At 38.8% G+C, this 17792-nt stretch overlaps 2 protein-coding genes across 4 annotated transcripts in view; one reads left to right on the top strand and one right to left on the bottom strand.

Moving 5' to 3' along the window:
- Positions 1–17792, top strand: part of Nrx-1 (neurexin 1) — a 258161-nt gene that overhangs the window by 16504 nt on the left and 223865 nt on the right. The window contains exon 1 of one of the 2 annotated variants that reach the window (XM_077425127.1): positions 5235–5294. The exons of the other annotated variant lie outside the window; for it this stretch is intronic. Within the exon in view, the coding sequence (XP_077281253.1) occupies positions 5250–5294 (45 nt within the window). The 5' untranslated portion in view covers positions 5235–5249. Of the gene's footprint in view, positions 1–5234; positions 5295–17792 lie in introns of those variants that run through there. 2 annotated transcript variants of the gene reach the window in all.
- LOC143907966 (uncharacterized) overlaps positions 1–17792 on the bottom strand; it is a 137278-nt gene that overhangs the window by 15465 nt on the left and 104021 nt on the right. The window contains exons 1-2 of one of the 2 annotated variants that reach the window (XM_077425118.1): positions 8968–9287; positions 4350–4427 (exon numbers count right to left, since the gene is read on the bottom strand). In XM_077425118.1, coding sequence (XP_077281244.1) covers positions 4350–4391 — 42 coding nt within the window. In that variant the 5' untranslated portion in view covers positions 4392–4427; positions 8968–9287. Of the gene's footprint in view, positions 1–4349; positions 4428–8967; positions 9288–17792 lie in introns of those variants that run through there. The other variant, XM_077425119.1, reaches the window with a different exon arrangement.

The following is a 17792-nucleotide window of genomic DNA, read 5'->3' as shown; positions in this document are numbered from 1 at the left end:
TTCCATCCGATTGCCGTTTGACGTACGAGACTACGGTCATTCGAGAATTATTTATTTATACGTTTGTATGTGTACCTCCGATGAACCCTCCTTCCTTTCGCCCGAAATATCGATTGTCCGCGAGTCGCCCGCTTCGGAACGTCGCGTTTCGAAAACGAGGTTACGAAAAATACCTACAAGATTTATTGTTTGCTGGAGGAAGGGGGACACGGAGAGGACCGTGGAAATGCTGGGCGCAGGTATACTATCCTCGCGATTACGGCGCTCGGCAGACCGAGAACCAATCATTTCGCACGACCGACGATGCTCTCGAGGAACCTTGAACTTTGCATTTCGTCGAAGACGAATCGAATTTTCGCGTGCAACCGCATGCGAACTTTTTACACATCTTCATATTGTATCGGCGAGGCACTTCCTCGAAAGGGTGTTCAATGCTGGTATATAAGTTTGGAATTAATTTCGCGTTATAAACATGAAAAATGCATCCCAATCGATCGCGATTTCGTCGAAAGATAGAGAGAGATACTTTTGCGGGCTTGCAGTATCGAAACACGGATCTAGTTCCTATGTCTAATTGTAAGTGCTGCGCGCGTCGGTTCCGATCTCTGCTTTAGAAATGCGCTGTTTGCGGCAACGAAAGTTAAACGTTAACCATCAGCGAGATGGAACAACGAGAAAAGAAAAAGACGAGAGGCAACATCGAGATTACGGCGCATCTCGTTGTCTTCCATAGATCGTGCACGCATGTCCCGATAACGAAACCTGCCCATAATTACTTTGCTTAACTGCGCATGCACCTCGCGAAATTACAATTACAAATCGGTGGCGAACGAAGCTGCATCGCACTCGTCATCAATTATTTATGAGCTAACCCGTTTGCCGCTCGCGGCGGTCCTCCTTGCTCCGAATCCACATTTCAGATTTATCCGAGCGAGGTTCGCTTTCCGTGCAACACGCACCTCTTTCCTTGCGTGTCGGTGCGTGCCGAGCTGCGTACACGCTTGCACGTGAAACGCATGTCTGTCACATGCGATTAGAAATTAGAATTATGCGTTTGAAGATTTCGATAAAGATTTTTTTTTCCTACGTTTAACCCCCCCCTTTAGCTGCAACGATTATGCATTTTCCTTTCGTAATTTTTTAACCAGGAGGCATTTGTAAAAAGATTACGGTCCGATAAAATTCTGGAACACGTTACAGATATACATCATCTTCCTACGATATCTAAATAAAAATGGGTTAGCACATCAATTACTACGCGGTCTAATTAGCCCGAAGAATGAAATAGTTTTCTAAAAACTATTTTCAACGATGGTCTGAATCGTTCAGTTTAGAATTAGAAGTTCTCAGATTTCTTTGCGGTTTAATAATTCCAATGAATTCCAATTTTCTCCTCAGACACAGTCTATTGTGACGGTACCAAATGATATAAAATAATACCAGCAACTGTAAAAGGTATTTATAGGAAGTATTAGCGAGCGGAGTATAATATAATCGTGTATAATCACGACCGAGTTGGATACTCGAAGCGACAATGACGTAATGTATTCATGTCCGTTCGTTTTTTTTTTCGACTTCTTCGATGCAGGAAGGCCAAGCGTGGGCACCGCGAAATATCTGCGTCATTCACTCGACACTTTGATCGTTTTTGCGCGTTAATATCAAGAGTTACCTAAAGACGAATCGCGCACATTGCGTATAATACATTCCGCATTATAGCTCTGTTTGCATTAATGTTTTTCATTTTTCTTGGAAATTGCATGTATCCACTTCCTCTCATGCCTTATACGAAATTCAGAACAACGCGGTAACTTCCATAAAGTACGCAACAACTTTAATCGCGTAAAATTTGCTCTAAATTTTATCGTTCGATTTAATGAATTAATTTTAATCATTAGAAAATTAATCTTTTTCTTCGACGCGAGATCGTTGATTTTCGCCGCGCAGTATCTTTGCTTTAGCATGGTTTACATATTTTTAAGGATGTGATAACTATAATTAGTAATACTTTTATGTAAAGTAGTTAATTTTAATGATCCATAATAAATTAATCTGAATTTGTGATCGAGTAGTGATGATATTCGTGAATTTGGTGTATCAGTAAAATCGAGAGTAAAATACACCGCGTGATTTGCTTAATAACCTTTTCATTAAAAGATAAAACTGTCCGCGATCTTTTGATACCTTAGCGTCAAGAAGATTTGTATGAAAGATCGATCTTCATTTTACATGCCTGCGCAAAACGGATACACAGAAACAATTCGTTGCATAAAAATCATGACGCGCCAAAATAGAAAAGATGAAACTGGCTAATAAAATTATTTAATGTGTGTATGGACTTCCACTTGATTTCTCATCTTCAAGTCAAATAATATGCAATATGCAAATGCACGGAACAGTTTCGTCAAGAGTATTATCATAACCAGGGCGTGCATAAAAATAGTGAATGTGAGCAGGAAGAATTATTGAGAGAGAGAACTGTGAGAACTGAAGTAGACTATCGCTTCGAAAATTGTATTCTTTGAAAGTTATTTTCAGAGGTCGTTTTCTAGAAAGAATTATTGAATTATACACACGTGCAAACTTATACTTGGACCTGCACTTAGACAACTTAAAATTCATTTTAGGTTACCTATAAACCGCGACAGAATCTGTGGAAAAATACTATGTTTAACTTGGCAATCGTGTAATAATTGAATGATTTGAAGTCTACTTTGGACTACCTATGAAATCGATAGAATCCGCAGGGAGTGCTATACATAAATAACATATATCGTAGTAGTGCAAAAAACAATTGCAAAATTATAATCATATATATGAGGACAGATTACCATCCGTTTCTGAACAACTGTGAAGATTCTTTTTTTAAGACATATGTACATAGTTTAGGGAAGATAATGCGTTTGAGAAGCCTGTCGCATAACGCATCTCAATGCGAAGGAAGTGACGTCACAGTATTATGGCCACGAGTCCCTCAATAGTCGGTCATGGTTGACAAACCAAGCGTTCACTTTTTTACTCCCTTCAAGTCTCACCATTCTTCTTTCGTTTTAACATATATAGGCCTATCTTTTGCCGGGGAATGCCCTTAGAGGTGTGTCGTAGAAGAGATTAAAGTCAGTTATTAAAGTTCATATGCAGGGCGTTTCTAAAACGTGGATACGATTTCGAAAGTAAATTGAGTATGTATATAAAAAGAAAGTATTCGTATGAATATTTATGTTATTAGATTTTGCTTATTGTAAGTTTATTTTTGCGTTGTATTAATCGTTCGTCTATTTTATAAGAAGTGTTCAAAGTAAACGATAATGGATTAATTATTATTTAGACTAATTTAGAGCCTCTTCTATAATTTTTACGTAAGTACTGAATTTATCAATTTTTATGTCAAGATATACTAGGAAACACATATTGTAGAAAAGTAGGCGGAAGAGAGATCTGCGCTTGATATTCATCTAAATATCAGCTGTCCATCGGATTTGGATATATCGATACGTGGGTCGATCGTTGCGCGCGCGTCAACTGAACAAGATGCCATATATGCGCTCGTTCGATACAAACGATACGTGGGCCAAAAGAACAGCGTCAAAACTGCCTTAACCGGTCTACCTTAACCAGAATGTATTTCGATATTAAGTACAAGTGACAAAAAGAGGAAGGGAGAAAGAGAAAGATAGAATTGCAGCGACGCAACAGTCGACGTACAGTTACGTTCTCGCAAAAAAGATTCTAATCAAGAATGCGTTTTTATTTTATGTAACACATTTTCGCAGATGCACGCGATTTATTTTACGAACATTACGATTAACATCTGACGTAATGAAGCGTCACAGTTGAGAATAAACTTTTATAAGCTCCCATATTCATGTCGGCGAAACAAATTATTAATAATACATTTAATAGTAATTATTAGAGCACATCACATTATATAGCAATTCTTCATTAGCATCAAACTTTTAGACATTGACAAATGTATTTATAAAAAAATAAGGAAGTACTTGCCTGACAATTTAATCGACTATCCAAACTTTATTTAAAATCCCATCAATTTTGCTCTTATTGAAAATTATTGCAATTAAAAAATTTATAATGAAACGAGATCTCAGGTGATCAAATCATTACTGCTTTATTCACACTATTTCATATTTTATTACTAGATATAATAGATATAATTTTATATAGCAACAATTATATATACAATTATGTACAAGCGACATTTGAAAGACGCCACTGTTGTATGTTAAACGATACATTTGTTCTTAAATGAACCTATTAATTTGTCTGTGTCGATGGAAACTTATCTTTTTTAATGCTGCCATTTTTAAAGTTGACAAAATCGATTATTTTACCTGCAGCATCTCGAGACGCGACGACGCCTGTGGTGCTGCCATATTTCAGCTGTCTATTGCTCTCGCGATGCTCTCGTTCTGTAAAAACAATAAAAGTTTCGTCATTTCTGAAACCAGGACATTGATTGATCGATATGAATTTTAACACGTGTATAATATTTCACATATCACCGGCGGTCTGAATTCTTTTATTTGAATTTTATCAAAATAATTTGTATCATGTTTCCTTGAGAAGACAGTATCGATACGTCAAGCCTGATAAATCTTTGTTAAATTTTTAAATTTAACTTATATTATAAAACGTGGTACAATAAAAAAAAAGCAAAGTAGTTAATGTTTAGAGATTATCAATTTAATGTTGTTGACGCTAGAATATGACTTAAAGATAAGACATTTTTATTTTTTAACATGCAAAGTGCTTTTACACTTAAATATAGGTGTTTAGAGACGAATAAATGCAAATGTAAAATTATCAAGAGACACGTGTCTCGCGCAAAGTTTACATGCAACGGTGGGACGGACTTTTTTAAGGAAAAAACAGATACGTCTATTTGGATAATTTAAAATTTAAATATAACGTTAAATTGAAATTAACAAATTCTATCAATTTCGCATATTTTTCATGGGATTACGAACTGCTTTTCCAGTTCGTTAAATTGAAATACGTTTGCGGAATATTCCGATAAAGGTAGTAGCGTTGGCGTCATAAACACTTAGACAAATGTTGCGTATCTGTAATTCGCTTACTGGCAGAGTGGTAATATCGCGGGTGAAAATAGAATCGGTTCGGCGTGTGTGCGTGGAAAACGATGCAGTTCCTCGAGTTCCAAATAATTATACTTAAAATAGAGTTGCGTGCTGGTTATATTAGCTACAAAGCATAAGTGGCCCCATAAGTGAATGCATCGTAATGACCAAATAAATATTGCTTGCTCTGCGTTACAGGTTTGTAACATGTCGCACATTCCGACATAAAATTGAGTATCTCTATCATGAAGCGTTAATTAAATTAACATATCAGTATTTTGTAGATTAAATTATTATATGATATAAATTTTAAATTTAATTTTTATATAATTATTAAATAATGGAAATTAATATACTTAATAATAAGTGATATTTTAGACAAATAAAAATGTAAAATTCTCTTTAAGCTGTCGATCTTTCAAAGTCGCGCAAAGAGAAACGTCAAGCTACCATGAGTGCACGCGATTTCCGAGCGAGGATATATCAAAGGTTTATAATTGGCTTTCACTTTTTGCTTCCACCTGCCGCATTATCGTAGCGCAATTCGCGCGGTGCCAGCAAAAGTTAATTTTAAAGCCAAAACGAATTTGAGCTCTGGATGGAGCGATGAAACCGATCATTTTGTTGCTCTTTTCGAGCGATTCATCCCTCTGTAAAAATCGAGAGTCAGTGTGGGTGCATCAGCAGCAGCGTGGGCGCGTTTGATATCACGTTATCGCGTTCGATCGTTTTCATACTCTTCTCATCCGCGATCCTTCAACGTACAGTTGCGGCGTTAGAATAGAGAGACATATTTCCGATCGCTACATAAATCTCTTTCCGCATAAAAGTAGGAGCCATCAACGATAACGCCTGTCTTTCTTTTCTCGTCGGTGCATCCGCAATGTAAATTCATTAAAATTCGACCGCGACTGCCGTCCTTGACGAGACGCTCTTCAATAAATTATTGACACGTGATGGCTCGCTGTGGTAACAGCGTTTTTAGGCCATCAGACATTGTGACTCACAAACCCTGACGTAATCGCGAGACTTTTATGGTTAAGAACCGAGAGACATAGCGGCTCGCGACTTATTTGCGATTTTCTCCGAGCGTGAAGGCACACGTTTCGCGTTAGCATGTTGCGTAGTGCTAGAAGTAATTCCTAATTGTCGCATTAAGCACTTAATTAGCTCTTTTAAAATCATCGTAACCGAAGCAGAGATATACAATTACGACACGGTATTCGAAGAGATCGCATCTACGTTAATCAACACAAGATAACGACATTAATTAACAACCAGAATTTTTATCTATTACTCGCTTCTAATATTTCTCTTTTTTACCGCGAATTGTCCGATCCTTGTCGGTGTACGTAAGCGATGTTCATGATGGTTAAATAATTAATTTCGTTACGTCAAAGCTGTGGTATCGAGATAGATTCGTTCGATTAGGTTTGACTTGCAAACTTTGCAATACGCGAATCTGTCGAGTTCGACGGCGTATATGCACGAAGCGAACGAAAACGTCCGGTGACCCAGGTATTCGACTTTCGCGTGCTCTTATTGCGCGTGGATTATTTATAGTTTTACTAAAAACGTACTCTTCGCCACGATTACCATAGGCTACTCCCATACGCATGGTCACCACCAAGTACACAGCTCCATTTCTATAATTAAACTGCACGCGCGTGCGGTCATTTACGATAAAGTTCGCAAAACGCGAACGTGTAACCGTGCCGATAAATCGTCCGAGACAATGGAACTGGGCGAGGGCAAACAAAAAACGAAATAATATTATGCTGCGTAGAATTGCGGCGACTAAGTGGCGTCATGAAAAGAAGCAAGAAGCGCTTTATTCTTCGGGCAATTAGATATCACTTCCAAGTGGTGGTTGATAAGAATCTCTTGCAGCAACTTAATAACGCGCGAACCACCACATCGGAATTTTCGACGTTATTACTCGCGCGTGCATGCACAAACGGCTGGCGAGCGCGGATCGCGTACACGCGCGCACAATTAGGGTTCGTACTCGCACATGGCCAGCACGTGCCCGGGGCATTCGTGCAGCTGAATGCATTTGATATACGTCATATCGGAATAACAACACAGAGCGTTGCAATTCGCGCCGATTGCCCAGCAAGCACGATGGGCAAGCTCCTCCGTTGGATCCGATTATTCGCACGAGTTTGTCAGCCGGATCTTAATTTCGCTTTCTGTAAATTTGCACGAGGCATATCTCGCGATACGTGACGAGGATTTTTTTTTTTTTTTTTTTTTTTTTTTTTGCTGAAATACGTATAAACAGTCTGCCGTCCATACAGAGATTTCTATACGGCAGTATAAAACTTGGGCGGAGCTCCAATGCAAATATGCGTTATACCTTCATTACCATACAATTCATTTAGTTAAATTCGTAATTAATTAAATTGCGCTAGATTACAATTCTGCATTGATTAAACGCCAAATTGGCATTGTATGGTACAAAACAATAGTCGATATAGCTCTCCGAAGTTAATTACTCCGCAATTAATGCTATAGCGGCTTTTAGCGTCTTTGAGATTCGGACGATACAGGGGAGAAGCGGTGCTTTCGCGATGATTTAACGGGCCGTGCGTAACGGTGCAATTAGGTGGCTGCATCTTAAGAACGCGCGTCTGGGCCATTCCTCTCTCACATTCCTATTATCTTTCATCTCGGCTCGGCAAAGCCCCTAGACGCACGGCAGACGCGAATTTCTTTCTCTCGCCGAATAATCGTCAGTAATTACGTCGCGGGTCTAACATGGTGAGATATTGGCGTAAAGCAGAGCTTGAGAATTATTTGCGTCGCTTATCCACGAACAGCTTCTAGATTGCGCAATTATAGCGGAATTTAAGCGTGCGACATGTTGCGCGATCTCATTCATTGAAATAAATTGTAACGTCGGGAGGAAATCTCACAGTTTTGTAAAACGCTGTTTTACAAAACATTGTTTCTCAGCGAAAGACTGTAACGTCAATTGGACTTTCTATCGTCATGGAAGACATTTTATAACAAACGTGATATAAACACATTTCAATTACAGTCTAAATTTTCAATTTATTTACATCTTAAAAGTCAAAGTATTGTTTTATCTCAATTGCGACGGTGAACTTATAACAATGCATATTCACGTATATATATTGTTCTTACGATCATATTAAAGGCCAAACTATCAAAAGTGACGGCGCTCCATTGTGCTTTATTGCGTCCATGATAAATATTTGCTCAAATTAAATTTAATAATTTAATGATGCTTTCACGTCGTCTCATCAATTAAAATTTTAGGAAAAGAACGAATGAGATAATGGCTTTATCATTAGTTACGCGTTAACCACGCTGAAAATCGTTATTATATTTTATGAAAGACGGCTAGAGAATCAGAACGCCTCTCACGACAACTTCTAGCGCAGTATTCCGCGATAAATTAATGGGCATTGGAGTGGCATGCAAAATTTGATTAATATTTCTCGAAGAAATGTCAATGTCGTTCGCAGTATGGACGATTAATTGAGCAAATCTAAAAATATCGAAAATATCTTTCTAGACGCCTCGATATTTTCGTTCAAAAGAAATCGATTTCAAAGAACGTTCCATAGCACAGAGAACATTTGGTGATTTTATAGAATAAATGTGCACAAGCGTCACACAGAATAGGATTGAATTGTTTTGAAAATCCTTTTGACATTCGCCAAAATGTAACTCGCATAGCGTGTTTCGTCTTTCGTCCTACGGTTCATGCTTTACATTATTGAGGCGGCGCGATAAGGCAGAATCTACTTAGCGCTGAACTCGATAGCGCGAGGGAACAAAATATACGAGCAACGACGACGCCGCGCCGGTGTGGCATGACAGAAAGAGAGAGTGCACTCACCGTTGTCTGCGGGAAAGGACTCCGGCAGGAAGGTAATCACAGATGATCCGTGGCCCGTCTTTACGCGAGGAGGACCAATGCAGCACTGACAGTTCCACCGTCCCTCTCTGATTCATCCTGCGACTCCCTCTCCGTCCTTCTCCCTCCCAGCTGGGAGAGTGAAGAGAGTAAGAAGGCGACGGTGAGTAAACGAGAAGGGTTCGTGAACCCGAGAGGGAACGTTGGAGGGAGGAAGTGTCAGGTGAACGTGGCGCGTCCTGCTAGAAATGACGACAGGTCGGATCGCGTGGTCCCTCCGCCGGATGGTGTCCTTGGAAGAGCTTCAAAGATGTAATAAAGTTTCTTCATGAAGTGATTTATCGACATGATGGATCATCCAGAGATGATAGACTAGTTGGTCATGCTTGATAAATTGAAGTCTTAACAGGTATTTCATAGAGTGTATGAAGGAAAGATTGCAATCGTTGGTAGACGGTATTGTGTGGAATAATATATTAGATTGTATCATATAAAATTACCAATTTTGTAGATCAAAACAAAATTTTGCATTAAAAAAATGTTATTAACCAAGACATGCATAATTAGCGTTAGGTTTTCTTCTAACGTAATATGAAATTATGTAACTATTTAAAAGAAATTGGATGTTTATAGACTGAATGTTCGTTTAAAGTTGATTTGGATCTTCCTTGAGATTTATTTTCCAAGCTCAAATCCTCAAAACGAAATTCTTCGAACCGTCGAAGAATCCTTTCGCTAACAGAGCTTTCCAAAGGCCGATATAATGTTTCTATCTGCACGGTATCCCAATTCCAATTTATATAGAAAAATATTCGCAACTCTTTCGTGAAAACCATACTATTTTCGGTATTTTCTCTTGTGGAAAAAATTAACAATAACAAACAATCCTTATAGAAGAAGATTGGAAAGCGCAAAACCTTTATAAATTGTTAATGGCACAACCGAAAATATACTTTCTATCAAATGTACTTTACTAATCGCAATCAATTGTCAATTAGTTGAGTATCGGCAATTTCATGGTACAATCTCGTATGTAAATCCTTTTTACGTTGATTGCGGTTTGATGAGTGCACACAGTGCATCAGATATATTGCGATCCGTGCTGTGTCGACAAAAAATAGTCACGATAGGGGGAAGAAAATGATATTACGTAAGCCTGTGATGCACGAAATTCCAATATCCTCCATTAATTGTGCTGCGATGCAGCGATAATTAATAGAACTGTTGTATTAAGGAAATCATTTGCCTAAGATAAAGTTTCGAATCAGCATATTGTGAATGGCATGTTGTACTGTTTCAGTTTATTTAGCTACACGACTTGCCTCGCGAAACTGCATACACTCTGGTTTTTTTCCTAAGCGATATTTACCTCTAGCATAGTACGCCATACATCTGCATCTGCAATGTGACTTTTCACTGAACGTTTAAATATGTACCGCTTGTTTTTACCATCTCCGCAAAAATTGAAAGCTAAATTTCGTCGAGTAGCGTGATCAGTAAGTATACCTATATTTACCGGTGTCCAGGACCGTAATCGATTTTGTCCGACCTACAGGCCGGAGTGGCGTAGCTCGTACTCCTACGAGCGAGTCATTATCGAATGCGTCTGATCGCTTATGATAATGGCGTTTCAATATTCAGTAGATGAGTAAGCGGCGAAGTCATCGAGTAGCTTCTAATTCTAATTCCCCGTTCGTAATATACTTAGCCGTTGCTCTTGGGGGCCAATATCGAGGGCAGTAATATTATTGCTTTTGTCTTCCGGTCGTGGGTACCACCCAGGCGCGTTAACAAGCGTAAAGTCTGATCGCCTGATAAAGTCATTTCTGCGTTTCAATCGATATTAGATATTATAATGAACGGCGTAAGGCTATAAGACGTCTCTGACGGATCGAAGATTAACCCCTCCATCCTGCATGGTCTTTGAAGCCCGGGGTATTCATCATTAGAAATAAGGTCACGAGCTACGGGGCAACGTATATATTCGTGCACACTGTTGAGGGGGAAGAGGGTCTCTCTAACCGCGAGATCTGTAGATGGTGCGGCGCCGGCGTCTCGATTCTGCCTAAACGGAGTCTCCGGGACCACCGTATAGCTACACAGGAGCACATTAATTCTATTCCCTTTAATTAACGGTTCCGTACCGCGCCAGCTTAGGGACCTTTTCGAGGATAACGCGCGAGTTACGTTATCGCACGGCATCCGTGTTGCAACCGTTGGTTATGACACTTTCCGCATTATGCGACGATTCGGTGACGTTTAGCTTCGTGTTTCCATTGCGATCGGCAAAGAGAAAACCTTCTGTCGAGCTTATTTCGCTTTCGAATTAACACAAAGGTAGATTAACGCAGTGTTTGACCGTAAAATGAAAGACATTTAAGATGATAATCGACAATAGGCAAATTAATAGCTGTGCCCAATGAAACCCGCTTGTTCGTTTCTTGCGTGTCAAAGAGTAGAATAAATTTTTGTTAATGCAAAAGTTGAAAGGACGAGACCATCTCATGATTACAACATTTTTGCTTTCAAGACTGCTCGCCTGCCTTTTGCTCAAATACGCTTTGTGCGAACGAACTTTCTCGCAAAGTAAACCTTCTCGGAGGATCGAGACGGGAGAGACAAAACCGCGACGAAAGTTTTCTGGAAAAAGGTGTAATTTAACTCTTTCGCGGCCCGAGTGCATGAATTGTCAACGGAAATACAGAAACTTTTGGCGAATTTCTTTTAGACGAGACACGCGAATTCGATTTGCCGCACAGACAATTTTGCTCTCGAGTTTTTGACAATTCCTATTACAATTTATTTGTTAATCTTAACTAATTTTGAATTTTTCTCTCGCAAAAATGCGTGAAGCGAATCACGATTATTTTCACCTCGCTCCGCGTTTATGATATTATGCTATACCGATCTTTCGTAGGTGGTAGGAAACGCGTGACTCATTTCTTTTTGTTCACCGTGTTACATAAATATTACATCATACTTCCATCGTACTATATGACAGCGATCTTTTCTGTTCTGATTTGCGCGACACATTGTTTGCGTCGCGCCAATACTGTGATAAAGTAAACAATAAATATAAAAAAAATTTAAAAAAATTAGAATTTATTATAAATAAAATGATCGAAAATGCATAATACAAATGGGAAGAAGAGAATTACTTATAAAAGAATAAAAATAAGCAGAATAGACAGAGAGAATAATTAATTTATTTCCCATTATTAAATTTGAAATTTCCAAAATAAATTTTTGCGACAAAGAAAAATTATTTTAAGCTCTTTATTTATTAAAATCTCCGTTTTCATTATGTATTTTATGTACGTTCCGTTTTGTTTCTAACAAGCTTAAGAATCATTTTCTCGATGTTTTTTTAAAGAGCAGGAGAGTGTGATTAATAAAAAATTATTTGTTGCGTGAGTCGGTGCCGAGATTCTCTTACGCGTTAGCTCAATTCGATAAACAGAAATTAATGATGAATTAATTTACGATAATGGAAGCGAATAAACTTCAGCTTTCACTAGTTGCTACGCCGCAATTGATTCGATACCTTCGAACTACCCCTGTTCGACGTGCCAATAATGGCTCGCGAGTGGTCCAATTTCGGCAGTCCCGGCCGCTAGTTCGAGCCAAGTCGATCGACAAAGGTTCGAGGCACTCCGTGCCTCGACTTCGTTTGGTCGAGATCGAATAACGGGCGACGTGACTGCCAAGATTGCTTCCTCGCGAGATGAAAACTGGAGAAATAGGGATAAGCGCGTGTCGTCGCTCGTGCGAATAAAATCCGTAAAGGCGTAAAGGAATTCAAATCGCTTTTGTCGACGATATCATACGGCCCCGAAAGGCCTATCGCGAACCGATTTTCGATCCTGCCGGTTTCGAGAACGTGCGGAACGTGACTCGATTTAAGGCGGGCGACATTCGTCTCCAAAATAACGTGACCCGAAACGAATAAACCTTCAATGTTTCTAGTGCGTTCTTCTTCCTTCATTTACTATCTAAATAAGATCACGAACACTTATACTTAAAACATGAATTTTATTCTGCATTTCATTAATGTTTTTCTAACAAAATTTTACCGGAAATTATTTAATAACTATTTTGGAGCACCTGTGTGTGTGTGTGTGTGTGTGTGTGTGTGTGTGTGTGAGTTGAATCTATAGATCCTAAAAAGTCTGATCTTTATTTTTCTTCTGCTATACAGACGTAATGTATTTTTGTTGAAACATGCGTGGAAAAACGTTATTCATCTTTATCGCATAAGAAAAGTTTCTTACGTTTCATCACGGTTCTTCATCATGAATTCAGATGGCAGTACTTGGAGATGTCTGATTTAATGTCTTTCGCTACTTCGCTCTTATATTTAATAATGTCTGCTTATTTTTGTCTTTGGCAAGTGTTACGCGAGTAATTAAGGAAGAAATAATTTTTTCTTTATCATCTTTATTTTATTATTTTTGGAATATATTTTAATTTAACGCAGAAAATTTTATAAATTATTATTACCGTTAATGCTATATATTGCTCCATTTGTTATATCGAATATTAGAGCATGTGTGTGAGTATGTGCTTGTATATATAAAAAAATTGGAGATTGGAAAATGGGGTATTATTGTTAATTTTTATTATTAATATTTTATTTATTTTATACTTTATTTATTTTAATCTTTCTATATTAATACGTGACGTATTTATTCGATAACAACTTCTTCGTAATCAATAACACTGTCTAAATCTCTTATAAAAGCTTATGTTAGTCATGTCACGTCAACACCTCGCGTCGAACTTAAGGGTTGAATTCTTTCAAAATTCGACAACTCCGTTGAAAGGTTGATGGCTATTCGCGAGAAGCGAATTGTATTTCAGAGATTTAGGTCAACACGCGAGAATGAAAATACACGCGGTACATCAGGTTGCTCTTTTACCAGATTCTAATGTCGTCACGGCGGCATCGTACGTGATCGTCGAAACAGGTCGGGAATTATGGTTTCCATTACCTCGCGGCTCAACGAGACGGATAGAAATTAACAGGCTGCCGCGCGGATGTAAACGCAAGTTAACCAATTATATGGCCGTGACCGACCGCGTTCAGGTAAAATGGTTTTAAGCACGTTCTCCATTTTTTTTCACAGTATTCTCCGAAAGCTTCCAATGCAGAAAATATCCGCGCATCGCGTGTCGGTCGTAAATTCGTTATCAAGCTCGACTGTCTGCCCGTTCATCACAACATTACAAATTTTTTGTTTGCTCGAACACTCTGTTTTATGAAGCATCAAGAAACTACTACGGGAATCGTATATAAATATGAATTATAATTTTAATACTATATGTGAGAGACGAATGACGTTAATGTGAGAAAAACAGCAACGTTCATTAGCGATGAATGTAATAATTTACAAGATTTACAGTTAGTTTACGTGCGTTGCATTATACTCGTTTTGCAGTACGCAGTTTTATTATTTAGTTCTTAAACAGGGAACGCTGTTTTTAGGGAAATTTATAGAGAAATATTTATGTGCCAGACAGATTTCTATAAGCATTGTGTCGAAACATAATAAAGCATGACTGAGTATAATTGAGTAATTTTAGGTAGCCACAAACACGAATCCTTATATAAATAATAGCGCGATATTATAACAAAATATTCCTACTAATAATAGATATTTATTATTAGTAGATATATATTAATCACGTGTGAATTTTTTCTTTGAAATTATCGCATTGAGCTATAAAAGTCTGTAATTTCCGAGTTTGAATACAAAATCTGACCAATTTTCCTTCTCCACGCACAACCCTCGCGCGATCTCAGTTTCTAATTTAAATTATTACATCTCTCGGAATGGTAATAAATATATTTATCTTGATTAAAATTTGTTGCGCAGATTGAGATGGCTTCTAAAACCCAAGTTTTGCGATGCGGAATTCGGGAACTTTGCGCGAGAAAAGGTTGCATCTATTTCGGTTTCCACTGTAAATTCTCTCTCTCTCTCGCTCTCTCTCTCTCTCATTCATTTCTTTCTTTCTCTCTAAAGTCGATTCATTCTTCCATCGCTACTTCTTCCTTTTCTTAGTCTCTCTACTTCTCGTTCTTTCACAACCGCGATTCTTTTCTCTTCCATTTCAATTTGCGCCGCTTTTTAACAGATCTGTCTCTTTCTCCCCGTTTGTTCTTTCGTTTACGCCATTTTTCGTTAGTTCCGTGTCCGTGGAGCCGAGGTTGGTCGTCTTGATCAGATTTTATTCGTCCAAAAAGGAAGAGAAAGGAAAGGGAAATAATTAATGTGCACAAGAGTGGGATCTTTTCCCAAGATAGTCTTTCTAATTATCCGGCGCCCTTTCCGAGTACGCGTTTATCGCGCCCCGCTCTTCGGTGGATGCTTATCGTTTTCTCGATTTCCTAAGTGTTCGCCCTTCTCGTCGCATACGCAAAAAATAGTGCGGCTACGAGTGAAATCGTTAATCTTGCAGTGCGGGTGCGGGTGAACTTTTGTATAGACATTGATTCTGAAGCGTTTGCCAGTTAACTATAATACTCTCTCTACTTTACAAAGCATATATTTTAATATAATATATATATAATTTAATATAATAAATTAATATATAATAACTATTATATGTGACATAACTTTTCTGTTATGAGAATCTGAAATACTTATAAAGACACATGAGTTTCCGTTTCGTTAATAAAGGTTGTTTGTAGCACGAGAAAATATATAGAATGCTTTTAATAAAGAATTCCTATAATTACTGGCACACTGGAATGCGTAAATGGGCTTTCACTAGAATGCTGCTCGTGCTTATCGGATAATGACATTTTTCTAATTACGAGAGTAATCTTCGAGAATCAGAAAAGGGCTCTGAACGATTTTTTTTAGCGTAGAAAATTCGAAATACCAGGGAAATCTTTGTACTCGTGTAATATCGTTTCATCAGCTTGTGACTATATAGATGCGGCAACACGCTTATATTCGTAGATTGCGTTTTGAGATGGAAAATGTACGATGTACCGAAGATAAGCGAATAGCCGGAAAATGAATGGGATTTGTCGCTGTCGAAGGCAATGAATTTTATTAACTCGATGTTGAGATGTAGATACGCGACCCTTTCTCCGTCGTAAATATTTGCGAATCGCGCGAGCTGTAAAGCAGGCTTCCGAGAGGGGAAAATTGCAGTTGTTTGGTAGCCGGCATACCACGGAAGCCTTTGTGCTGCGCGCCTCCATCGCGATTACATTCTTGCGTTTATAACGCGCTACCTCTCGAAAATTACAAGTTGCAGAACAAATGGAAGATCGTGGTCGCATAAAAACGATTCTGGCACGAGAGAATTAACGTCGCGGTTATCCACCCTTTGGCGATTCAATCCCTCTTAACTGCGAACGCGCCGCACACGTATCGTCCAACAAGGATTGAGACACTTGCGGTTAAAGAAAGTGAATTCAGAGCGACGGATTAAGGAGTTTCTCGTAACTCTCTCTAAATATAAAAATAATAATAGTGTTTTTCTGAATAATATGAAAATAATATCGATTGTCGATTAACATGATGGAAATTATTTTATTTATTTCCACGATTTACATGAAAATAATAAACTTTTGTGGTGCATTTTTATATTTCGCTTGTTTCGATAATTAAAAAAAACTTCGTAATAAAAAAATTAATAATTTAGCATTGCAATTAAAAATCACTGTTACATCGTCATAACTCTATGACTCGCCTTTACTGACTCCAGTGGATTTTTTGGAGCGTCATCGCGATACCGATAATGTTTATAACGAATCTCGCGGTCATCGCGCGTATCTATTCACCGCTCCGATGCTCCCAAATATGTTTCGAAATTACCGACAACGGGCTCGAAATTCTTCCTGAGCTTTCAGCCGAGAAAATTACAGCTATGAACGAAACGCTGCGCGGCTTTTTGTATCAGCGTTGCGATATTTCGTCTCATCGCGCTCGCTCTTCAACGAGAACGCCGCGGTTGTTTGCAACGTCCGCGCATTTACGCCCGCGCACGAAAACAAGAGAAGTTATTCGCGGAAAACGTGCAGCTTATTTAACGTCGGCCTTCCGAAAGCACGACTCGTTGCTCCACGAGATTAGCCCGCTTCGATTTAATTTTCCTTGAACGATAAGGATTTTTTACACATGCGCAAATATCCGGCATGTCTCTTCGGGATGACGATAATTACGCGGCGCACGTCTGCGTAAATTCCACGCGAGTAATATGCAGCTAGATATCGATTATGTATTTATCTTTCGGAAGGCGGGACACGGAAATGCATTCGTTGATGCGACCACGAATATTTGAACCTCGACCCACGCCCACTCGAAATAGTTTGATCTATTCAGACAGTCCGAAGGAGACTCAGATAGGGCGGGCCGGTCCTCTATTCAGAAGTCAGAACTATTGGAAAACTGCTGGAACCTAATTGAGTATTCGATTTGGTCTCCGATCGACAAATCGGCAGAGTTCGCGTTTGCAAACGCGCGAGCTGCGCCGTGCATACCCACGCCATCGATTAATCGAGTTATTAACTTTGCTCGGGGGGGGGGGGGAGGGAGATGACGATGCACGAAGGTACCGAGATTACCGAGGCTCTTGCTGTACAGGACATCCTAGAAACCATGCCACCGGATGTCCTTTTCATTGAAGATGTTTCGTCCAGTGCACTCGAGTGCGTATTTGGAACCGATTTTTTCTCGACAAATATCAAAAGGCACTTGTAATTTTTTAAATCAGTCTTCGCTTAAACTATTTTCTGTCTGGATAATCATGGTATTGAGTTTCGCAAATATATACGTTCCATTAAGAAT

This window comes from Temnothorax americanus, unplaced genomic scaffold (genome assembly GCF_048541705.1).
Source record: "Temnothorax americanus isolate GAGA-0224 unplaced genomic scaffold, ASM4854170v1 Scaffold9, whole genome shotgun sequence".
Classification (NCBI taxonomy): domain Eukaryota; kingdom Metazoa; phylum Arthropoda; class Insecta; order Hymenoptera; family Formicidae; genus Temnothorax; species Temnothorax americanus.
Note: the sequence above shows the minus strand (reverse complement) of the source record. Positions and strands in the feature narration are given on the sequence as shown.